The sequence below is a fragment of the Xiphophorus hellerii genome, chromosome 7 (assembly GCF_003331165.1).
Source record: "Xiphophorus hellerii strain 12219 chromosome 7, Xiphophorus_hellerii-4.1, whole genome shotgun sequence".
Lineage (NCBI taxonomy): Eukaryota > Metazoa > Chordata > Actinopteri > Cyprinodontiformes > Poeciliidae > Xiphophorus > Xiphophorus hellerii.
In genome coordinates, this window is record NC_045678.1 from 2,020,730 (window position 1) to 2,046,031 (window position 25,302).

The following is a 25,302-nucleotide window of genomic DNA, read 5'->3' on the forward strand; positions in this document are numbered from 1 at the left end:
AACCTCAGTTACTTTCTTTCTCATTGTCCCTGAATTTCTCTGAATCTCTGCATATATCTAGCTTTTGAGGATCATTTTGTCAGACAGATCCTGTTAAAGTGACGTCTTGACTGAGAACTGGTGTGCCAGTCTCTGTGTGGCTAGAGTTGTAAACCACAGTTATGTTTTAATGGGAAAGAGGGGAGTCACTTTTTCATCAAGAGCATGTAGGTTTTTTTCCTCCCCCTAATAAAACACACCTTCCCATAAACACTCCATTTTGATTTTTTATTTGTGTTGTGTTTAATATTTAAATTGGTTTGATCTTCAGAAACACTGAAGCATGACAAACATGAACAAAAAGAGAAAATCAAGAAGGAGGTAAACACATTTACACACCACAGTAAATGTTTCTTTAGCATTCCCATGATGATTTAGTTCTTGGAATTGCTAGCAAGCTTTTTTACACATTTCCATTGATGTTGTTAATAATCCAATGAGGTTCAAGACTTAGACGTCTTTGCCATCGCTTTAATCTTTAGTTCCTCTCATGGAGCTGTGGCAGGGTTTCTTCAAAATGCTACTATTACTTTGAGCCAGAATAAACATGTTTATTAAATTTAAACATTCATTTAAATCTGAATCTACCAGGGTTGTAAAACATTTTGGGGACATTCATCCATTATCTTATAATGGTTATCCATAGTGTGGTCGCGAGGGGTGCTCGTGCCTGTTTCCAGTGGCAACACAGAGACAGACAGGACAAACAATCACCCATACATTAAACACACATGCACGCAAACACACCCACGCATGCACAGAGAGGACATGCAAACTCCTGGGTTTGAATCTCCGGGCTGGGATTCAGATTAAAGTCAAAACTAAAGTCTGTTGCACAGCTAAACATTTGCTGAAACAGGGAGACAAGTTTAATTGCTGTTTTATTAACTTATTTTTTTCACTCAAAAGCAGAAGAAGAAATCCCTCTTGGATCTTTTTCATCATAAATAAAAATGCATTTTTTAAAACTAATAACCAAGAGTACACAGTTAAAATGCTACTTCATTTAATGATTCAGTTCTCTGATCAGTGTAGTATTTTAATATCAGAGGAGCCAGGCTTTAGTATCTGAAGTGAGACAATGAGCTTTATAGATTTTCTGAACCAAGGATAGAAGAAGGCATATATGACAGGGTTCAAGCAGGAGTTGAAATGTGAAAGCCAAATCTCAAAGGCTACAGATGAAGCATTCACCGCAGTGTCAGTGCCTTCCAGGGTTGGGAAAAAATACGGACAGAAACAAAACAGAAACACAACTACAACAATACCGAGTGTTCTGGCTGCTTTCATCTCATTTCTCCTCACAGCTACAAGGCCAGGTTTGGCAGCTGTAATTTGGGAACGCAGCATTCGAGCCTGGGACAAAGCAACAACAAACACTTTGAAATACAGACATATGATGACAGTGATGGGCATGATGAAGGTGAAAATCATGTCAATTGTCCCTGCAATGTTACTAATGACAACCACACACTCTCCGAAGCAGGAGACGGACGCTCCAGGTTTTACCAAATGATCATGTAGAAGAAGAAGCCTGTAAAAAACTGAGCCGATCCAGCACAGACTCACACAGACCTGCGCTGTGCTCTTAGTGACCTTGGTGGGGTAAAGCAGAGGGTCGCAGACAGCTAAGTACCGGTCAAGTGCAATGAGAACCATATTCGCAACAGAAGCAGAGGTAATGATGTAATCTATAATGTAATAGAGAGTGCACAGGATGTTCCCAAGAAACCAGCAGGCTTCTATGTAGATGATTTCAACCGGCATCAGCAGGAGGCCCACCAGGAGGTCAGACACGGCCAGAGAGAGGAGGAGGAGGTTGGTGGGGGTGTGCAGCTGCCTGTGGAGAGAGGAGAACTTCAGGATAGCAAGGACTCACACCAGTATGCTAAAAAAAGAGATTAATAGCGACAACAAAACTAATTGTTAGACCATGAAACACAACATTACTGAAACAGTTTCTTGTATTTATACAAACAAATAATTTTAGATCGCTGTAAGTGCCTGAAATGGGAAATGGAAATGATGACCAGAAGGTTAAGGGCCACAGTGATGAGGGAGATGGAAGAAAGCAGAACATAAATCAGCATCACTGTGGAACGGGAGTGTGTTGGCTTCCTGCAGGAGGAGTTTAGCTGTGGAACACACAGCTCTGTTCCCTCCACAGTTTCCATCAGTAGACAGGAAAGCTGCAAACCTCTGCAAGCCCCAGACTCTAGCTCTTATAACCCTAGACCTTAAAACCCCTCCTCCTGGATTACCTGGGAAACATGTTTCTCTGTTTGTTATACACAAATTGTTAGGACTAGCATGAGCTTTTTACAATCCTGTGCAAATATATTAAAGGGCCAATATTATGTAAAATCGAATTTGAGATTTCCATTATGTTATAATGTTATTTTCTCATCAAAAAGATACCTGGAGTTTCACCTCAATGCTTTCAAAGCTACACATAATGCTTTGAAAAGTCTTAGAAATCCTTTAATCTCCCCTGGCAACCATTCAACTGTGCAAAACACATCTGTGGACCTAACTCCTCTATCAAGACACAGCTCCTCCTTAGCACTGCAGTTTTTGAGTTTCTGCCTCGTTGAACAGTTCTCCCTGTGACTCCCCCACTCAGCCACTTCAGACTAGCAGCAATTAGCAAACATCTGGTGGAAGTAGCTAATTATAGGAGCTACTTCTCAGTGCAACGCTGCTAAAAATGTTGTTAAAGTGTTAATAGAGGAGCCATGTTGGGATGACTTCCTGAAGGCAGAGTGTCAGAAAGAGAAGGAGTTTTTAATGAGACAGGGGCCCAATTTCAAGATGCTAAATATGTTAAATTAGGAAGTAAAATTTATTTTAAGTCATATTTGATATATACAACATTTTTATAACAGCTGAAGTTAACATATTAGTTGATTGTGAAGTGAAATGGCACTATGTGACTGGATTTACTGCTTTTACTGCCCCTTTAATTATTTCAAATTAAAATCAAAATTTGCAATGTATTTGTGATTTTGTGGGAAAGATCTGCTAAAAGTAAAAGATAATCATGAAGCAGAAGGAAAATAACAAACATTAAACAAAATAAAAATCAGAACATTGTATATTTTATATTGACTAATACCCTTAGTCAATATAGAGACCATATTTTATTGTGATGAAGACTAATTAAATATCTATGCTACAGTTTTCAGATTTATATTTGCAAATTTAAAAGCTGTTTGTGTAAATGTCTGATTACCATGAGACTGAGGAAAGAAGTGTTTACATATGTCACTTGTGAATTGTAATAAGTTTGAAAGTTGAGCTTCATAATTCAGAAAGAATCAGTGACAAAATACCGAGTAGACATCTTACAGTCAACCTCTAAATATGCAGTATGTTCATCAACTGATTCAATATTTTTTAAGTACAGTAGGAATAAACTTCCAAACAGAAACAAAACTGTCTGAAAATAAAATAAATACTCAGGGAGAAGCTCACATGTTCTTGCAGGTTGCAGGGCATTTTTCTTCCTTCATGCTTGATGTGAGGCGCTTCCACAGAGTGGTGGTAAAATCGCACCATGCTAATCCAGGGTCATGACCCCCCCAACTTTATATTCAGGGGTGTGTGTTGAATTTTTTTTTTTTTGGCCAGGGACAAAGACTGCAGAAGGGGTTCACTAAAATAGCAATTTTTTTTTTTTTTGCAATTTTATCTAAATTCATAATTGTAAATTCCAATGAACACTTAGCCAAAGCTTGAATGACAGCACTACTTACCAAAATAAAGCACAGGGGTCTGTTTAGTATGAAAGAACCATGCAGTAAATCTGTTTGTTACGGTTTTATCATGTTGGCTTAGAGCACAAGAACATTTTTTTCATTCAATTAGCCTGCTGAGCTTAGCGTTGTTCAGCTTTGTACAACTCTTTTCATCAACTTAAAGTGAACAGTTTAAATCAATATAGACTACATATTACAAATAACTGTTTGCCTCTATGTTTTTTTTTCCTTCATGGTCAAAATAGTATATCTTTTTTTGTGCAGTAGTATGAGGCTGCTTCTTAATATTATTAATGGTTGTTGTAAAAAAACAAAAGGAGCATTTCCATCAACTACTGACATGAAGTGTGGACTGGAACATGGCATTAAAAATATATATATTCTATTTCCTGCAGAATAGATTAGTGTGAAGTCTGAGGCTTACTTGGAGACTGTAATGTGAGACACTGATGTTTCCATTAAATAAGAAGTGCAATTAAGATTACACATTAGTAAGTTCATTCATGGTTTGCACCAGTGGTAACATCAATTAGTTGATCATGTAACTCGTGTGATGCAAAAAAAAAAAAAGTTTTGTTTGCAGTTTTGCGAAATTAACTAATTTTAATAAGGCCAAAGAACCATACCCTGGTACCAAAACGTTTGATCAAAAATCAAGTTTTTTTCAAAATTGCAGAGTTTCTATTAATCAAATTTAATCTCGAAATGTCATATTGTGTATTTATGTGGTCAATGGAAACGCAGATATTGGAGCAGTCAGACTTAAGCAAGGCTGCCATGCCATTTCATGCAACTATGAATTTTATCTGATTATGAATATTTCTGCACTCATTATTTAATGCTTTTACCTATACATGGCAAAAAAAAAGTTGAAAATTGAAGTTGAAGTAAACGATGAAGTAATAAATTTAATAATTTGATCAGACTTGGTTTTGATGAATACGCTGTTTGTGACAATAGAGATTATAATGAAAACTATTAATGACCTTTAGTTTTTCCAGTACACTTTTAAAATAACTTCTTACTCCTACCATGAAAACAAACACATTGTATCATTAAGAGCTCCTCTGGGCTCTCCACACCTTCAGGTGTGAACCTCATTAGCCGGCTGACTGACTGTGAAGGTCTGCAGTAAGGGAAACGTTCACACATGTTTTCCTTAGTGTCACTGATGACATCAGTGAAGTTAGATGTGGTAAGTGGAGGAGAAACAAAGCAATGAATTAAAACATGATGCAACAATAACAAGTGTTTCCCATTTGTTTTATTACTTTGTTTTCTGCCAAACTTTTTTATACAACTTGGAATACATGAGGGAGCTCAGAACAGAACATCTAGGCAAAAGTTGGTGATAATCGGAATGATTTTGGGGAAAGTTAAAATCTTTTTGCTCAAGTTTTGGTTTTTATTTTATTTTGGAACACTCCAATGGATGCCATTTCTGACCAGTCTTTTTCACTCTCTCTTATTGCTGAAATGCTCAAAGATGAGCTCTTATTACAGTTCCTTAATCCTAACCTCTCCAACCTTAGATTATTGTTTAAAATTTATAGAAAACGATCTAAAACAGAAGAATTAATATCCTTTCCTATTGTGAAATTGGACATGGATTTGTCAGTCAACTTTAACCAAAACATTTGGTCTCAGATATGTCTAGAACTTTACAAATGACTGCAAACTTTGATCTACAATTAATACAAAACAATATCCTCCATAGAGTACATGATACAGGCCAACCTGTTCATCTGTTCAGAGGGTCTGGTGCCAGATATGTGAAGATGTATAGAAGTCTCTGAAATGTCATATTTCCAGCCACTCCATGAGTTTGCTTATTGGCCAACTTAGATGGCCAATGAGCCATCTAAGTTGTGCCATTATCCTCCTGCTGCAGCTTAGATGTCCAGAAGGATGGCAGGGCAGGGGTCCTGGTGGAAATGTGGAAAAGATTTTGGACCTGTAATTGTGCCAGTGCCAGGCCCATCTCATTTATTGGAATGATTGATTCTAAGCCATTTGTCTCTGGCTGGTATAACAGCCTGCAATGTTTGTATGTGTGTGTGTGTAGCATGCAGACTCGGAATGTGCCTCAGCATTTCATTGATGAAACTGTTTCTCAGTTTTGAATGGGCATCAGTCTGCCCGTCTTCTCTCTCAGAGGAATGGCAGGGAACATAGGAAAGTCTCTGAAAGAGGTCCTCCCCAATATCGCCCTCATGAGTTTGCTTTAGTCATGATCTTGTAAGGTCCCCATGACATCAAAGTCTCCTTGAAACTCCTTCTCTTCCTGCTGCTGGAACCATCTATCAACAAGGCAACTTTGTATTGTCTTGTTGCTAAAAATGTGCTATATAAATAAAATTACCTTTGCCTTTCTCCATCCTCCACTTATCAGAGGTTTGGTCGCTGGGCAGCAGCCTAAGTGGGGAGGCCCAGACTTCCCTCTCCCCAACCATTTGTTCCAGGGGAATCCCAAGGCATTCCCAGCCCAGCTAAAAGACATGTCCTGGGCCTTCCTCTGGGTCTTATCCTGTTGGGACAAGCCCAGAACACCTCACCAAGGGGGTGTCCAGGAAGAAACTGACCAGCCCGAGTCACCTCAACTGGTTCCTCTTGACCTTTAGAAGCAGCTCCTCTCTGAGCCCCTCCTGCTAGAACCAATGTGGGCTGATTCCTTTACAGTCCTGGATCAATAGTTACACCAGCTTCCTGTACTCATGGCTCGACAATTTGAAGTTTTTCATCTGACAATATTACATTGTCAATAATGTCTGGCTCGTCTTTGCAAACATTGGTGTTAGGGTTCATTGTTAAATCTTAATTTAAAGGTCTTAAGGTCATGGCTCCCGTGCTCCCATTGCAGCACGGGAGCTGCAATGGAAATTTCGTTGAATTCTGTTCAATGACAATAAATGCTATCTATCTATCTATCTATCTATCTATCTATCTATCTATCTATCTATCTATCTATCTATCTATTAAGATGATGACAAATGACGATCATTTTGCATTCGTTGTTTATAACTATGTTAAATAAAAAAATGCAGTTTGGAGAGCTTGTCTATCACCAAAGATGGAGGTGCTCAATAAACACCTCCATGTCCTTAGCAACATAACAACAAAGGTGGGGCCTCAGCTTCCAGAGTGCAGAGTCAGAGCAACAGCAGGGTGTCTTAAAGGAAGTCTCAGTTGCTCTTCTTTAATTTGCAGACGATGGATCCATCTGAACTCTGCTTTCCAGAAGCTTTCAACTCCTCCTGTAAAAAGAAAGTGTCTCTTCACTCAGTAAATACTTTGATTTACTTTGGCTTGTCCTTCATGTCTCTGGTTACTACTGCTCTTAACCTTTTGGTCATCATCTCCATTTCACATTTCAGGTAGTTCTACACTGTGGTTTATCAGGCTGCTTTCTGAAAAGGGCAATATTGTGACTTGTAAATATTTCTGAAAACATGTTGTAAAACTGCAAGATATAATAATAATAATAATAATAATAATAATAATAATAATAATAATAATGAATTTGTTGATGCTACTCTTCCAGGAAACTCCATTCCCCCACCTACTTCTTACTGCTCTCTCTGGCTGTCTCAGATTTTCTCGTAGGCCTTTTCATGTTTTTTCAGATCATTTTTATAAATGGCTGCTGGTTTCTTGGTGACCTCCTGTGTGTTCTGTACTATGTAGTAAGTGGAGTTTTAATCTCTGCATCAGTAGGCACCATGGTGCTCATTTCACTTGACCGTTATTTGGCCATCTGTGATCCTCTACGCTATTCTACAAAGGTTACCACAAAAAGAGTTCAAATTTGTATTTCTCTGTGCTGGATCTGTTCTGTGGTCTATATCCTGATTCTGGTAAGGGACAATTTTCAACAACCAGGAACATTTAATTCATGCTCTGGAGAGTGTGTGGTTGAAATTGGCTTCATTGAAAATATCACAGATCTTATTTTGACCTTTATTATTTCCATCACTGTTATAATGGTACTATATGGAAGAGTGTTTGTGGTTGCTCTGTCTCAGGTTCAGGCCATGCGCTCTAATATTATTGCTATTAAACAAAAACAGTCTAAGAAGATAAATGTGAAGAAATCTGAGCTAAAGGCAGCTGGTATTCTCGGGGTTGTTGTAGTTTCATTTATTTTCTGTATCTGCCCATATTTTTGTGTCACACTAATTGGTAAAAGTTCACTATTGAACACTTCTACCATGACCTTTCTTCTATGTCTGTTTTCTTTTAACTCCTGTCTGAACCCTCTGATTTATGCCTTATTTTATCCCTGGTTTAGAAAAGCTATGAAAATTATATTCACATTTCAAGTGCTAAGGTCCGGCTCTTCTGGTGCCAACATACTTTAATAACATGAGGAGCATCCTGGATGAGTTATTCTTGGTCACCACATGTAATTTTGCACATAATTAAGTAAATGACAAACATATAACAGATTAGTGTGAATGATTTATCATAAACCTTCTCTTTTTTTACAACTGAACTTAAAACTCCATGCAGTGAATCTGTGTTAATGGTAAATAAGCAGAAAGTAGTCTTACTGCATTTTAGAAGACCATCATAATAAGGTAATTTATAGTATTTTATAGATGTAGATAAGTTCAAAGAGGTAATAAAGCCAACAGCTGCAGGATGTTCTGCTTATCTCCACCCCAGACTGAAGGACACCAATCCTGGGTTTGAGGCCTGGTCGCCCCTTTGATGTATCAGTAGCTGGACCTGGGAGAATAGAGTGTGGATGAGGAGGGCGTGCGGGTGTGTGTGTGTGTGTGTGTGTGTGTGTGTGTGTGTGGGGGTGTGTGTGTGTGTGTGTGTGTGTGTGTGTGTGTGGGTGTGTGCGTGTGTGTGTGTGTGTATGCTGTCCATTCTTGTCTGTTTGTGGCTCCCAACATCAGCTGTTGAATATTCATATACAGATACATTGCATACATAAGTATGGGCATGCACACCCCCACACATGCCCACACCCACCTGCACACTTGTGTTTACAAAATGCTTGCTTAAGTTTGGGCTGAGATGTTCATCAGTTCATCCATGTTTGTGTTTACCTATAATTATTAAGAATTTTCCAGTGACAAAAAAGACATCTATATTTTAGCATTTCTTAATAAAGAAATGAATAATTGATGGAGTGGTCTTAGTTTGTCATAACTGTACAAAGGGAACATTTGTACTTTCTGAACTGATGTTTTTAATGTAAAGTTTGAGACTCTGGGGGTTGTGATCAAGGGAGATCCTATATTATTTTATTTTTGGAGTATCTGAAATCATTAAGAAAAGTGCAGCAATGTTTCATTTCATGTTGTCTCAAAGTTAAAAAGTTTTCTCACCATGGAAGATTAAAGATGTTGACAGTTAAAGCTGCTGTATATAACTTTTATTAAAAATATGTTTTTTTATGTATTTGTTAAAACTGTCTCCATGTCGTGACAGTATAATGTGAGACAAATAATCAGTGAAAAGAAGAATCTCCTCCACCTCCTGCGTGAGCTAGAAAGAGGAAATGCATCACCCCTGACCAAAAACAACCAATCAGAGCCAGAGGAATGTTTTAGTGCTGTCAATCAATCTCACGTGCTTGCTGCTCAATGTGGTTATGGCAGAGAAACTACTTACCATTACAGAAAAACCATTTCTAGCCTTAGTATTCATGACAGACTGTGCTAGCTGCAGCATAGTAAAGTAAGGAGGGCCCGGGCTGAACAGCGCCACATGGAGGATGATTGACCCTCCTCCTGGCTCTGATTGGTTGTTCATAGTTTTCACTAGGGGAAGGCAAAAAAGCTCAATATTTTGACATACTGTAATGACGTAGTGACAGTTTAAACAAATGTGTAAAAAAAAACAAAAAACTTATGTGATGAATACAGGTGCAGCTCATTAGTCAGTCTTGTAAAAATGCTGATAAAGCCTTTGAATTGCTGGTTAGGTCTTCATAAAGGGATGGGGGGGGTCTTGTGGGGTGGCGAGGAGGGATTTTGATTGGGAACTTACTTTTATTTATTTTGTGTGTGTGTGTTATGTTGATTTGTTCTGCATTTGCCTCAACTGTGCTGATTGTGGTGAATGTAGACATGTACATTTGGGTAAAAACGCCAATAAAAATACAGGAAAACTGAGTTTTGGGGAAAGGAATCAGACAGCTAGGTTCTTTAAATGATTTAAGCTAGGCATTCACTGCTATTTTTTTTTTGGCCCATATCATTTTCAGCTGATTTTTCAGTCATGCAGCAATCAGATCAAGTCTTAACCTAAATGTGTATAGTGCCTCATGTAGCATGCAGGGAGTAGCGAGAACCGATTAACACCTCGTGACCATCCAGAAGATACGTATTTACTTACATTTATTTAGCAACCAGAACAGGGATTAGAAATTAGAACCCAGAAAAACTACCTTAGTAACTACTTTTTAGACTCCTATTCTCCCAACCCAGAAAATGAATTATACCAGAGGATCCTGAATAGGAGTATCAAGTTTATTTACTTTGGATCAACATTATTAGCTTTTTCTTCTTTTGCTCTTTCCTTTGGTTTATTTTGTTTGTATTTCCTTTTAATTCCCATAAAGCACTTTGTTGCTTTACAGCCGCAACAGATTATTGCTTGTTGCTGAAAATGTGCTATATAAATAAAATTACCTTTACCTTTATGCGTTCATCTGCTTTATGTGTGATGGCATCTGGTTTCGGTTAAACTAGGTGAATATTAACTAAACCGGATACAAATGCGGCTAAATAGCCGATGTTAATATGATTAGAATTTAATGGGTAAAAATAGTACATGACCAATTTTTTTAATACTGTCGGTCAAGATGATGGAGAACAAAAAAGTCTAGCTTGACCTCTGGTCACATTAGATAAAAATCTACAAGTTTTTACAATAGAATAACAAATGCTACCACTAACTGTTCAGCCACATCGATATGTATGTGATACTATTATGTTATTCCCTGGTGCTTTAGAGTCCAGTACAGAAATATTATTTCTATCATTTTAAAGGGCCAGGTACTATGTGCCTGTATTTTCCATTGTATTGCACAATCAAGAAGTTATTCTCATATATATATATATATATATACATACATATAAATAAACATACGTTTTTACCAGTGTTGCTCATATGACGAGTTCAGCTGATGACCAGTTCCACCAGGTGTTTGCTAACTGCTGCTGGCTAGTCTGGAGCAACTGAGAGGGGGAGTCATGGAGGAGGGGAAGAAGCTCTGAAGAATGGAAGCTGCAGCTCCAACTGACTTTCCAGCACTTTCAAGGAGCTGCATTTTGAAGGTGGCGCAAAGATTTCTCAAACATGCATTAAAGAATCAAAGCAGCACCCTGGTATGTTTTTAATGAGAGAATAACATTATAACATATTGTAAAACTCAAAAACATCAATTTTACCAAACACTTCACCTTTAAAGAGACTTACATTGTCAAGTGTCTAATTCTCTAAGACTGCCTACTTAGGTCACTTAAAAGCTTTAAGTCACTGAAAATATGAAATAAAAAGGCCACCGAATAATTACATTTGATTACACAAAGTTGATTGATTTTTATAAAAAATAAAATAAAATAAATAAATGAAAGCCTTCCTTCAACCAATATTTATTGTCAGTTCAAAGTATATTGGCATCACAGGATCCAGGTTTCAGTATTTGAAGTGAAATAATGTATTTTATAGAGTTCCTAAACCAGGGGTAGAAAAAGGCATAGATGAGAGGGTTTAGACAAGAATTAAAATAAAACAGGCATGTTACAAATGCAGAAGTCAAAGCATTTAGTAGGGTGTCTTGTCCTACAAGTGTAACCCAGAAATATGGACACAGACACGTCAGAAACGCAACAACAACAACTCCAAGAATCTTGGCTGCTTTCATCTCTGACTCCTTAACAGTTATTTTCCTTGAATGTTGATGTGTGATGGCTGCAATATGGGAGCGCATGGCCTGAGCCTGAGCTGCAGCCACCAGGAACACTCGCACATACAGGACTATGATGACAGTAATGGGAATAATGAAGGTTACAAAAAGATCTGTAACTTGTTCAGTAAAGCCAACGTTTATCACACACTCTCCAAAGCAGGAATTAAACCTTCCAGGCTGTTTAAAATTCATCCTTAGTACTATGATGACATAACTGAGAGAACAGATCCAACACAATGAAATGCACACACAGACTCTTTTTGGAGTGACTTTTAGAGAATAGTGTAGAGGGTCACATATTGCCACATAGCGATCAATTGATATGAGTACCATGTTTCCTACTGAGGCAGAGGTAACAACTACATCTAAAATATAGTATAAAACACACATTGAGTCATTTAGATACCAGCATCCATCTATGAGCATGAGCTGAAATAGAATTAGGAATCCCACAGAAAAGTCAGACACAGCCAGAGACAGGAGGACCAGGTTTGTGGAGGTGTGAAGCTGCCTGAGGAGGAAGAAGATATCACTCATTCAGTTACTTCAAATAAAATGCAAGAGTGAAGCTTTAAATGTACTTCAGAGTCTAATGAAAAATTGATAATGTACATTGCTAAAAAATTTTGCAGCATGCATGCTGAGTCCAAATTTGTGTGTTCCTTTACTGCAATCACCATGACAAACTAGTTTACCTGAAATGAGAAATGGAGATGATGACCAGCAGGTTGAGAGACACAGTGATCACAGAAATAAAGCATAATATAAAGGAAACCAAAACTTTTTCAAATTGAGAACGGTATAGTTTTCTACAGGACAAGTTGGTAAATTGTGGAAAGCAAAGTTCATCTTCCTCCATCATGCAAAGTACTGTTCTTCTGTGTCATAAAGACTATTTATCTGTAGGTACCGGCAACTCTTTCTTATGTTTGTTGCTATGTTGCTAGGCACATCAGGTCTCAAAGGTGTTCTGATTAAACCTGTGATGTACACTGCATTGCATCTGAAGTTTTATTCAGTTTAAATTCACTTTAGCTATAAATTTTCAATTCCAAACATATATTGTTGTAAGGCAATTTACCAAAAAGTCATCACCTAAACCAACTAGATGTTTGGGACTGTCCTCCCCCTCCCCCATTTTCCTATAATGTGAAATATTTAGAGAAAAAAAATATTTCATATTAACCTTTAAAAATTAAAACGCAAACTTGAATCGAAGCATTAGTAAACATTTCCTTTTATGCTAATCTTCATTTCAGTCTCAAGCTTGAAGTACGAAAAGTATTTTTTATTCAGATTCTGTTCTGTCTTTAGTAACACAAATAAAAACCTTCCTGCTTAGCAACCGCAGGTGACCTTGATGCATGTAGTGGATGTTTCCTAGAGTTTAGATTTATACACTGAGCCTGACCAGTCTGGCAAAAAAATATATGGGTGTTTGGTTGGCTTCTGTGCCATGTTTTTAATAAACCTACAATATATATAGCAGAGAGAAAACTAAATGCGAATGCACAATATATGAATACGTGATCCATGGGAGGTGGAGGATGGAGATCTCCAGTTTCCGGTGATGTCTCTGAGACTTCCAGAGGAGGAGGAGGTGAAACAACAATTTCTGCTTGATTTCTACTCTTTTTGGCAAAGTTTCGTCTAGATTTAACTGCTTAACCCTCCCACAGTCTTAGTGAGATGCTCAGGAAGAGCGCAGCAGATCTCATGGTTGGCCACCTGGGTGATCCATCAGCTGTTCAGGTCATGAAACCACAAATTGAAAAAAAAAAGCCACCTTGAACCGCACACAGTAAAAAGCTCAGGATGGATTCATTCAGCCCCTATTAGAACTCTCCACTTGTTCAGATTTAGCTAGCTTGTCTTTATAGACAAATTTGGCTTACAATAAGACCACCAAGCTGCCAAATAAACAAAAGTAAACTGACCAATAAAATTTAGATTTAGGACATACATGTGCCCATCCCCACAGACTCACACAGATCTGTGCTATGTACAAGATGTTTTGACACAAAAAACATTTTTTCCTCCACAACTTTGCTAGTAAGGAGGGATAGATGATACTTATATTTTTTTACTTATAGGAAAATCTCTGTACAGTTGCAGGCACTACTGGTGCTTCTTTCAATCCCTCACCATCCCCCTCCATAGCTGCTAATAGCACTTAGCATTTTTCAACAGCTAAGTAAAGCTCACGCAGCTCCACCCTGCTCTGCTCGCCTCTTGACAGGTTAGCTAAGCACAGAGGGCAATCTGCTTGTATAGTGACCTCTGTATTTACCTTGCTATATCTCCAAACCAGGGTTTGTGTAAACCAAATATCTTTATGTATAAGCAATGATGAAAAAATCTGATGTGCCATCTGTCATTTTCACAGCTTACATACACAGACAGTTTCAACTTTATGCACAAAGAACATCACAGAAGTCACTAAATCAATTAATAAAAGAAAAAATGTCTGACAGAGTATCATCTCTGATCTGGATGCTGATGGCTTTGGAGCGCTGAACCACTGCTGGGGATTATACCAGACCAGGTGATGTTCAGAGAGTCTGGTTGACTTCTGATCACTTCAATTGGTGAAAGTTACCTGAGACAATGTGGATTATTTATTCAGCTTGTTGAATATTTTTTAAATAGAATGAAAATGAAAAGCAAATAAATGACGTTATTAAATTTTTAATAAGACATTTACCTGGATTGCAGAGTTAATGTGGATCTATGGTTTCTAAAAATGTGTAGAGATGAACTGTTGAACCAATGTAATTTTCGAGTAGGTCAATTTTGCTGACAAATGGATTTAGTAATTTGTTATTCAAAGTTTAAAGGCAAAAGCTGTTTATCCAGTGCTACCAACATTTCTGTTTTACCTTCCAGCTCTTTTGAATTTTAAAGCATTTGATAAAAAATCTGTTTCCATAGATGATACCTACCTGGACCACTGTACCACAGGTATTCTGACTGCTGAAACTGAATGTCACCAAATGGGTCAAGTTGTCCAGTTGACCTCTACAGGACTGGTCGTTAAGGTGCAAGACAGAGTAGTTGATGCCTTTGTCCTCTAGCAGGCAGTTAGCCAGAGTTACTGTGGCAGCTTTGTCTGCACAGACAATCAGCTCACCTGACCATCAGAACAACAATGATTCAGATTAGTCAACCTCTTTAACGTTCTGGAAGTGTCAGAGTTACATTGGAAAGACCAAGAGATGAGACAATCTGAACGGGCGCCATGCCCAGCAGAATTTGACATTTCAAAATATATTTGTTCGAAGGAAATACAGCATTTTATGATTACAACTCAATTTTTGATAAGATGCTTTGGTGCTAGGATAAGGTGGGATTTTTGACAGTGTTGGAATTAATTAATTTCACAAAATTGCAATGGAAATACTTTTCTTTGCATCACACTAGTGATCAACAACCAGATGTTGCCACTGATGCAAACCACAAAGAAGACGACACAGGAAGTAGTTAGAGGTTGATGGTTGCTACATGTTTTTTAATGACTTATCACTTGACAAACTCATTCCTGTGTGATTTTGAAGGCATTTCTTAATGGAAACATTAGCATTGTGAATTTGTGGGGGGGGGGTTACATTAGCAAAAAACTGACAATGTTTTGAACATTTGTAATGGAAATGCAGTTCCTGATATTAGTGCCGTGATATTCCAAAGGTTTCACCTGTTTTATGATTATTTTGTTTATATTTTCCTGCTTCTGGTGCTTCAGTTTGACAGTACTTTGACTTTTGCTTGCTGCATGTAAGATACTGTTCCTACATAGATGCTTCACACAGTCACACTCACTAAACCACCCTGCTCCTGTAATACAGAACATTATTAGATCCACTGGTATGAAACAGTGATCTACTGATTCAATTCTACTGACTATACCAAATCAGTTCTTTTGAAACTATTTAATGTTTGTCAGGACCCTAAAACCTTTACTCCAAAAAAGTGATTGAGTGTTTTAATTATGAAGACTTACCAGTGTTTTACTCCTTAAACAATAAATATTAATGCTATGTGGATTGTGAGGAAAATGTTCTGCCTCTTACTAGATTGTTTTAGCTGAAATAGTGAGATGCTTCTTGTAGACATTTACCCAGACAGACTCTGATATCTGTCTGGGGAAAGTTTGGCCAACTCCTCACTCTGAACTGGGAGATGTTTGGGGGGTTTCTTATACATTCAACCTGTTTCAAGTCACTCCACACAATCTCCATCAGATCAAGATTTGGGCTTTGACTCATTCCAGGACTTTCCAATTTTAAGTTTTAAGTCTGCGTCGGTTGGTCTTATTGGTAACTTTTGGGTCATTCTCAGGACACACAGTCCAGCTCCATTTCAGTTTTACTTTACTTTAGTTTAGTTTTTTCAGCTGGTCTCACATTTTTTTCTCAAGCACTGTCTGGTCCAGGGTAGAATTCATGGTGGATTATTTGGTGTTGAGCTGCAGCAACCAAGCATCACCAAACCAGAACATATTCAGTTGTGGATATAACAGAACCATTTAAATCCTTTATCATAACCATAAGCTGCAAGAATTTTCTTCTTCTTTGAAGGCCTCAGACTGCTCTTTGGATCTGCCAGTGTTCACTTCCACTTCAACAGTGAGCAACATGAAAAGCACTTTTTATATGCATTCAATTTTTAAATATGTCATCAGATTGATGACCCCCAACTAAACCTTTAATGTAATAATTGACTCAAATGCACTGCGAGGTTTGAACATTTATATGCATGTGTTATCTCACGTTGTGTTCATTTCAGAACGCCATTTCTGTGTTGTTTACATACTTTACACTCATATACATACATCTCATTATTTGTATACATTCAGTATATAAATTAATTTTTTTCCAGGATGGAGCAATGTTATGACTGGAGAGGCATTTAAAAGCAAAAGTTTAAATACACACTACTTTAATTTTGGACAAAGACAACCTGAGTCTGTCATGATTAGCTGTAGTTGAGGTGGTGCGGTAGACGCGGTGGACCAGGGTTGAAGTGAGAGAAATTATGATTTAATGATGAAATGACAACAAACACAATTCCAGGCAGCACAGGTGAGCAGAGGCAATGACTCTCACTCTGGCTTGAGACTGACAACAGACATGACTTTTGACAAACAGAATAGACAAGGACCCGACAGGGAACCACAGACACAGGTGGGGTTAAATACACCAGGGTCTAATCAAGGGGAAACAAGAGACAGCTGGAGACAGTCAAAGGGTAGGCAGGACAACACGGAGACTCAAATGAACACAGAAACCTAAATTAACACACAGAAAAAACCAAGTCCTCACAGAGTCAATACAAAAAAGTGATTCATCAAGTTCAAAACAAAATATTACGTAGGGAAAACATTATTAAACATTTCTTGAATAGAGCCCCAATGACTACAGGAAGTAGGCTAAATGAGAAACTTGTTCATCCAAGAGGTCTCGGTGTAACCCAGGACATTTAAAACAAGACAGGCCTCAGTTCCCTCAGTCGGTTTTCATCAACAGTAAGAAAGAGACTTTCTTACCTCTCTTAAGAGGTTTCAAGGTCAAAAGTATTACTGTAGAAAACTGTCCAAAAGGCCTGCATGACGTTTGCCTTGTCTTGAAATCTTGAAGACATTTGGAATAATATTCTCTAAACTACTGAGAAAGAAGTGGAACCTTTTAGGAGTGTGTCCAGTTACATCACATAAAGAAAGAATAACAGAATTGCGGTAAAATAAATATGATAACAGTCAAACATGGTGGCCAGGAGCTGGTTTTCTGCTTCAGAAACTAAACATCATGCCAGACTTGTTCAAACCATGAGAGTGTTTAGCCTTCTTTATCCATTCCAAAAAATGTTTTGATTAGTGTTCTGGATCATTGTACTGTTGGACCAACTAGTCTTAAAGGGATCCAGTTGTAACAATAAACGTTACAACTGAATCAGATGAGGAGGACCAAACAGAGGAAGAGGACAGAGTTGGTTGGAGAAGCTGGTGTTTGTGCTGCTGCCACCTTTAGCTTTGCAATTGAAACAATGAATGACATGTACCTCTGGTCAGACTGTGTGACCCAGTAAATAGTTCATGGTCTAGTCTTCAGTCTGGTGTCAGGCCCATAGTTTCACATTCAGTACCAGCGACAGTAGCAATAACTTTGTTATCATTTAAAAGAACTTCCAGTGTTTCCTGCCTCTGATGTTTCTTCCAGCATCTTTCACTCGCTAACCGACGGCGGGGTTTAGGCGCTATGTGGATAAAACTGATCGGCACAGTATTTGGTTTTAGCTTGTGAGTAAAACAACCACTTGTTGGGTCCTTCATCAGTTTTGTTTTTACAAACGACTCAAAGTCCTCTGGAAAGAAAAGTTGAGAGAAGAAAGTTGTTGTGTTCACCTCTTTTCCATTGTGCTCTTTTGTGCTTTTATTTCAAGTGGGAAGTGTTGCACTCACCTCACTATTTCTTTTTTTTATTTTTTAATTGCATCCAATAGTGATGCAGTGTGAATTACACCAGTCAAATGCACAACTCAGGGAAAGTCAGCCTTCCTGTGTTTACTCTGTAGATTCCAGCACAGAAAGGACCAAACCCAGCATGCATTGCACAGGTGAAAAAATGGTGACCTCCATGGGTGAAAAATATAATATTTGTGAAGTAATTATGAGTTTTTTCATGACACAAACAGCAATTTTCTTGATAGTAGGAAAATTACAACATATTTATGTCAACATGTTCAACTGATCGCAGATCACTGCATAAAGCAGGTCTGTACATTGATAAAACCACACAAGTATGCTTCCACCTTGTTTATAAATAGTAAAACAGTGAACTTTTCACCCAATTGAGCCAATCCACTGACTTAAATTACATTAGAGTTCTGTTTTTATCAATGACAGTCATGAAATATCATTTATACTCTATTTCTGTATTCATTTTTTACACACACAATCAACTTTCATATGACCATATGGCTTCCATATGAGCCAGAGATTAATTGATATCCTCACAACAAATCCAGGATAGATTAATTAGAAGTAAAGGAAAAAAGGTCCTGCAATGACTGTGATGATTAAAATATAAGGAGGAAAAAAGAAATTCAAGTTTGAAGACTCACTTAAGAAATTAAGTTGAAAATGTATGGTCAAATTGTGGTTAGTTGGAGTAGAATAATTCATAAATTAATCATACATTGAATCTGGAATATCAAAACAAGGGAATGGAGTTGACAGTGAACAGCAGGAAAATGCATCGACAGATCAGAACATGTCCAGATTGTAAGTCTGTAACTTCACTCTCTACATGATGTTGGTCTGAGAGGATCCGGCCTTCAGTATCTGCAGGGTGAAAATTAGTTTAATAGTTTTCCTAAACCAGGGAAAAAATAAGACATAGATCAATGGGTTTAAACAGGAGTTAAGATAAAACAGAAAAAAAGCAAAGGATGAAGCACTAAACTGGGTCTCCCCACCGGTAACTGAGAGAAAAAAGTATGGACATATGCATATTAGAAATGCAGCTGCAACAACCCCAAGCGTCCTGGCTGATTTGAGTTCAGATTTCTTAGCGTTACCTCTGACTGAACCCTGGAGGGAGACAGCTGCAACACGAGCGCGCATGGCCCGAGCCTGAGACACGGCCACCACAAACACTCTCACATACAGAATGATGATGATGGTGACAGGACCGATGAAGAAAAACAAGATGTCTATTATTCCAGCAGTTTTATCAAATCCAACCACGCACTCTCCAATGCATGAATTAAACCTGCCTGGCTGTCCCAGATTTTCTTTAAAAACTATAAAGACACAGACGGCAGAAAACATCCAACACAACGAAACACACACACAAACCCTTTTTTGTGTGACTGTGGTGGGATACTGGAAAGGGTTACAAACAGCTACATAGCAGTCCACTGATATGAGAACCATGTTCTCTACTGATGCAGATGTAATAACATAATCAATGATGTAATACAGAACACACATGAAGTCGCCAAGATACCAGCAGCCATCAATGAGAAGGATCTGAAAGACTATGAGGAAACCCACCAAGAAATCTGAGACAGCCAAGGAGAGGAGGAGGATGTTGGTGGGCGTGTGGAGCTGCCTGGAGGAGAACAACAACATCAATATTCAAAGAAGAAATATTAGTCAGCAAAGAAAAACTTATCTAAAGAGCAACCACCTCTCACAACTTTCTATATTGTTCAAACATCTAATTACTTAAAGTGGGAGATAGAGATGATGACCAGCAGGTTAAGGGTCACAGTGAGCCAAGACACACAGGACAGTAAGCAGTACATGAGCGCTGAGGTTGAATGAGGAAGCATGATCTTCCTGCAGGAGGAGTTGAGGAGTTGTGGGAAGCAGAGTTCAGCCTCCTGGAGGCTTCGCATGATCACAGACAGGAGGAAAGCTCTGCTCAGCTTCTGGCTGACGCTCAGTCTTTATCATCCTCTGAAGTGCCGGCGTGGAGGGTGAGCCTGCTGAGCAGACCCCTGGGGTCTTATCACCACACACAGACAGGACGGTTCTCCAGCAGATGGCTCCAGTGCTGCTGTTATTGGGAGCTGACCTAGTCTTGAATTTGTTCATTTAAAGATGAGCTCACAGTAAGTGAGTTCACCTTTGGAAGGATTTGTTTCAGCCAATTTCTCTAACCTGTAGAAACTTCTCACTGCATCAACTAACACTACAAGACTTTGAAGACATTCATTTACAGCTGGAGCTGACATGTTTGTGACTGTATACATGCAGTCACTCATGAAGTGATAAAAAAATATATATTGAACATATCAATGGTTTTTTTAATATTCTAAATAAGGCAGCTAGCATAAACCTACATAATTCACACATACAAAGAAAGTGAAACAAATTAGTAAAAGCTCGGTCCATTCCACTGACCCTGGACCGCGGGAGGTTTAAGAAACTTTGCATCTGGTCTGATTCAAATAGTAAACTATTCCCTCTTAATCTCTCTCTGTGAGTTTTTGACATCACTTGTCACAATAAACAATAAATCAATTAATCACATGATAAATTAAAAGAAACTCAATAATTTTCATTTCCTTAATTTATCGATAACTAAATAACCTGCCTCACATCCTACTTTTAGAAACCCTGGAACTGCCATTACACCATCAGTCTGTTGGGAACACATGTACCGTAATCAAATCTATTCTATGTGACAGAATAGAATAGATTTGAGATTTATGCTGAAGGCTTGGTTTATTAAAGCATTTAACACAGAATGAAGCACTGCTAACAGGCACAAGAACGTCTTTTTTGAGGAAACTAAAAATGGAACAGATTCTTCAAAGGTTAACAACTTTGTTTGATAAAGATCTACTAGAATAAAATTATCTCTGAGGGTACTTGGTTAGAAAAAGAAAAGGGACACAATCAACTCTCAGTACAAGATCGAGAGTGTGAGGACGGGATTGGAAATGTCTGCTCGAGGTCTGAGACAAAAAACATTAAATCATTAAACATTAAACATTAAACATCTCAATCAGCTGTTTCACAAAGCCAAATGTTTACTTCCAAGCTTTTAACTTCCTGAAAAATTCAGTTTAATTTTTATTCCTGTTATCAATCAGAATCGTTTTCTTAATTAACATTTGATAACCCCTCCCACTGGGCAAAGACCAAATATTCAGGTCCAGCCTCCATATCACTGCAGGACCAGAAACACTTAAATTAGTTTCTGATAGAAAGCTGGCAGAGTTCTACTCTACTCATCTTCCTTTGTATTTCTGGAAAATGCTAACTGTTGAAGAAAATGAACTGTGCTATCCACACCTCAACTCATCCTGCAGGAAGGCCACACATCCTCTCTCTCTGTCCATGCTTATTTATGTTGCACTATCCTTGCTCGCTCTTCTTACTGTGATTTTTAACCTACTGGTCATCATTTCTGTCTGCCACTTTAAGTAATGAAAAAAAACAGAACTGTTTAAATATTAACATATAACAGACTTCTCTTTAAATTTCAGACGTTACTAATATACAGTATACTGTATATGTGTTGTTTTTCTGCAGGAGGCTCCACAGCCCCACCAACATCCTGCTGCTCTCTCTGGCTGTCTCAGACTGCCTGGTGGGATTCCTCATTTCATTCCAGATAGAGCTGATAGATGGCTGCTGGTATCTTGGGGACATCATGTGTGCCCTCTACTTTGTGTCAGACTATGCTATTACATCCGCCTCAGTGGGAACCATGGTGCTTATTTCTGTTGACCGTTATGTGGCCATCTGTCACCCACTGCATTACTCCAGTAAAGTCACAGCAGAGAGAGCAAAAATTTGTGCTGTCATTTGTTGGATTTCTTCTGTTCTGTTTCACAGCTTCCTGCTGAGAAGTAACCTGCAAAAACCAGGCAGATACAACTCCTGCTCTGGAGAGTGTGTAGTTGGTGTTGATTATGTTGGAGAAATTCTTGACCTCCTGCTGTCCTTCGTCGGTCCTGTCACTGTGATCATTATTCTGTATGTGAGAGTGTTTGTAGTGGTTGTGTCTCAGGCTCGAGCCATGCAGTCTCACGTTGCAGCGGTCTCTGTGAGCGTCACAGCTAAGAAATCTGAAATCAAAGCAGCTGTTATCCTTGGTGTTGTCGTAGTTGTGTTTCTAATATGCACCTGCCCATATTACTGTGTCGCACTCATAGCTGAGGATGCTGGGGTCAGTGCTTCATCTGTAGCCTTCCTTCTGTTTTATTTTAATTCCACCCTGAACCCTCTGATCTACGCCCTGTTTTATCCCTGGTTTAGGAAATCAGTTAAACTCATTCTTACACTGCAGGTCCTGAAAACTGGTTCCTCTAACACTAATGTGGTTTGAAGCACAATGAGATACAGATTTAAATGTACAAAGATGCAGGTACAGAGGAACTCTTCCTGATATTGATATTTCCTACTAAAGGCCCAATAAAATAATAAGTTTAATAAAAGTGTGTGCTTCCATCAGAGATTTTGTTTTTTACCAACTAACTGAACATAGATTAACCAATTTCAGAAAAATATGACCTGAACTCTACAAGAATAAAAGTCAATATCCAAATCCCAAAATATCCTAACCACTCCCACAAAACCTGTCTTCACCAGATCAAGGTGTTACAAAACAAGTTGGAGATATAAGGAATAAACTTATTCATGAACTTGCACAAATTTGATACAAGGTCACTGGTAAAGCAGATGTGATTAAATGCAGTTTTGAACTGAAATGTTGACAAATCAGTTTTCTCATGTAAGTAGCAGGTTTTTAGGGAAAATCTGAGGTGTGTGTGATGTGATAAATGTTGAAAGAGTGTTAAGGTCCTTTTCAGTACAGATCAGCTTCACCAGCTGACAAATAACCCACACATGGCATGTTGGTTGAATGTAGTGCTGACTGACTGTGCAGTTTTATGTGCACAAATACTGTATATGCCTCCAAGTGTTCATCCACCGCACAGGTCTGTTAATAAATTGTCAACCTAGTTATAGTGTCTATTATGGCTAGTTTTAGTTAACCACACTGTAAATGTTATGGTTACAAATTGTTTTGAACTTTATTAGCTGTTAACAAAATCATTCGTGAAATGTAAAAAGAAAAGAAACAGAACTACATATTTCTGCTCACTTTTGAATTAATACAGCAGAATTTGTGCTTAAGCTTTTTACATCCTCATGTGGGTTAGTGCTGTATCACTTTGCAGTGGTATTATAAGACCTGGTTTCTTAGTGAAAGATTTGTTTTTCTCTAATTTGTTTGATAAGCTTTTCTTTAGCTTGCTTCAAAAGATTCATCATTAAAAATGCCAGATGCAAAAACTGCATGACTGCTTTTATACCAAATAAGGCTTTTCCACTGACACCTGGACATGGGGTGAATTATGCCATTGGCAAAACTCATATCTACATGTGAATATTTAAAACTTGTGTACAGCTGGAGCGCCTAATCAGTTGATCATGATCGACCAGCTGATCTCAGGAAGTCAGTCTCTGCAGTAGCTCTCGTTTGATGCACAAATCAAAATATTCATTAATATCCAAAACATTGATAACTTCACTAACGACAAGCAAAACATGTTCCAAGTAATGACTAATAATAATAACAAGTAATAATAATCACTGTAGTTATTGTTTTTGAAAAAAATAAATAAATACAAATTTTAACGATGCGACCCACAGGCCCACCCTGACAGCTCCTCAGTAGAGCAGGTGTTTTGAACTAGCTAATCAGGGACCCGCCTCTCAATAATCACAATAACACATCCAGCCTGAAAACATAAAGTCATAACAGACTGAATGTTCTGCTTTTAACATAATCTCTGCTGTGTTGGCTTGTGGAGCTGTCAGTTGGTTGCAATGGCAACTGGTGTGCTGGAGAGAGAGAGTAAACACATACTAGTGTTTTGAGTTGTTCACCTCTTCAGCGTTATGTTCACTTTGCTGTGGCAGACTGCAGCTGTTGTAACTTTCACAACTGCAATAAATGACAAAAACTGGACTAATTGCCTCGTTTGTTTGTAGAACATGCAGATATTTATAACAGTCATCAAATAGGATGAAATAGTTCACAGAACACAGGAGTTATGGTTAGCAAACTAATATTAACAGCAGCAATTGTTTGAAATTTAATTATTGACCAATATAAAAGAGAAATTTGCTTAGTCGTCTGTTTCATCTTGACAGAACTGACAGAAACCGAACTGTTTATAGATTTATTTATATCCGGGGAGAATACATGTTTTACATATCAAAACATCAGCGTGTTTTATGTTACATGTTTTACATATCAAAACATCAGCGTGTTTTATGTTACATGTTTTACATATCAAAACATCAGCATGTTTTATGTTACATGTTTTACATATCAAAACATCAGCAATTTTCTAAGCTTTAATTTAAGCCACATTAAGCCACATTAGTAGAAATGTGGCTTAAATAAGAAATAAGGGAGCTACGGCCATTTGTGTGACAGATTGTCACAAGCAATTTCTTCATCTTGTTAGGAATGCTTGTTCCTCCACTTGCCTAGAATGACTCCAAGGTGTTCATTCAGATGAACACGTGGGAGAAGATGAGGTAAAGGCACAAAGCCTTTACTTCATCTTCTCCATGTCTGGGACCGTCATTGTCCCACTTGTCAGGGTTAAGGACTGACATTTGATGTAGAAGTTTGCTGTCAGTCTCTTTTCTGCTGGCTGTGACACTGGCCTGCACTTTGCTAACTGCAGTTGTAAAGATTCTGTCTTTCAAACTCCGTCACTGCTTGAAGAAACTGTGCAGAGTCAAAGATGGGAGGTCTGCCATCTCTTAACTGTACTTCTTTAAATTTCATCTTGTCCTCTGTCTGGCCAACTTCATTACATTTTGTAATGAACTGAGACTTTCAATGCATTTGACTTTGATCTCATGGGCCTTTGGGACTGTGAGCTTCCTGTTCTGAAGTAACTAACAAGTTCTAGCCATGGCTTCTACTTGTTTGAGTCAAGCAAATTTATCAGGCTAAGGTTGAAGAGGTGCTGGAGAATCACACAGAGCTTCTCTGCACAGGCCTTCAGGACTCAGCACAGTCTGGGCTTTCGCTC

General features: G+C 38.2%; 5 protein-coding genes across 5 annotated transcripts; 2 read left to right on the top strand and 3 right to left on the bottom strand.

The window, feature by feature from the left end:
- Positions 1-844: 844 nt before the first annotated feature.
- Positions 845-2,213, bottom strand: LOC116723555 (trace amine-associated receptor 13c-like). The gene is made up of 2 exons (XM_032568581.1): positions 2,044-2,213; positions 845-1,879 (listed from the first exon to the last, which is right to left on the bottom strand). Exons 1-2 carry the CDS (start codon positions 2,211-2,213, stop codon positions 1,066-1,068), a joined length of 984 nt encoding a protein of 327 aa, XP_032424472.1. The 3' UTR covers positions 845-1,065.
- A 4,791-nt stretch (positions 2,214-7,004) lies between these two features.
- Positions 7,005-8,503, top strand: LOC116723700 (trace amine-associated receptor 8a-like). Its single transcript, XM_032568783.1, has 2 exons — positions 7,005-7,171; positions 7,339-8,503. The coding sequence occupies exons 1-2, from the start codon at positions 7,008-7,010 to the stop codon at positions 8,153-8,155; spliced, it is 981 nt and encodes a 326-aa protein (XP_032424674.1). The 5' UTR covers positions 7,005-7,007; the 3' UTR covers positions 8,156-8,503.
- A 2,665-nt stretch (positions 8,504-11,168) lies between these two features.
- On the bottom strand, positions 11,169-12,586 carry LOC116723650 (trace amine-associated receptor 8a-like). The gene is made up of 2 exons (XM_032568710.1): positions 12,423-12,586; positions 11,169-12,238 (listed from the first exon to the last, which is right to left on the bottom strand). The coding sequence occupies exons 1-2, from the start codon at positions 12,584-12,586 to the stop codon at positions 11,422-11,424; spliced, it is 981 nt and encodes a 326-aa protein (XP_032424601.1). The 3' UTR covers positions 11,169-11,421.
- Positions 12,587-16,741: 4,155 nt separating this feature from the next.
- LOC116722711 (trace amine-associated receptor 13c-like) lies at positions 16,742-20,124 on the bottom strand. Its single transcript, XM_032566916.1, has 2 exons — positions 19,952-20,124; positions 16,742-19,835 (listed from the first exon to the last, which is right to left on the bottom strand). The coding sequence occupies exons 1-2, from the start codon at positions 20,122-20,124 to the stop codon at positions 19,025-19,027; spliced, it is 984 nt and encodes a 327-aa protein (XP_032422807.1). The 3' UTR covers positions 16,742-19,024.
- Positions 20,125-21,470: 1,346 nt separating this feature from the next.
- On the top strand, positions 21,471-23,335 carry LOC116723511 (trace amine-associated receptor 13c-like). Its single transcript, XM_032568520.1, has 2 exons — positions 21,471-21,660; positions 21,770-23,335. Exons 1-2 carry the CDS (start codon positions 21,491-21,493, stop codon positions 22,566-22,568), a joined length of 969 nt encoding a protein of 322 aa, XP_032424411.1. The 5' UTR covers positions 21,471-21,490; the 3' UTR covers positions 22,569-23,335.
- Positions 23,336-25,302: the final 1,967 nt, after the last annotated feature.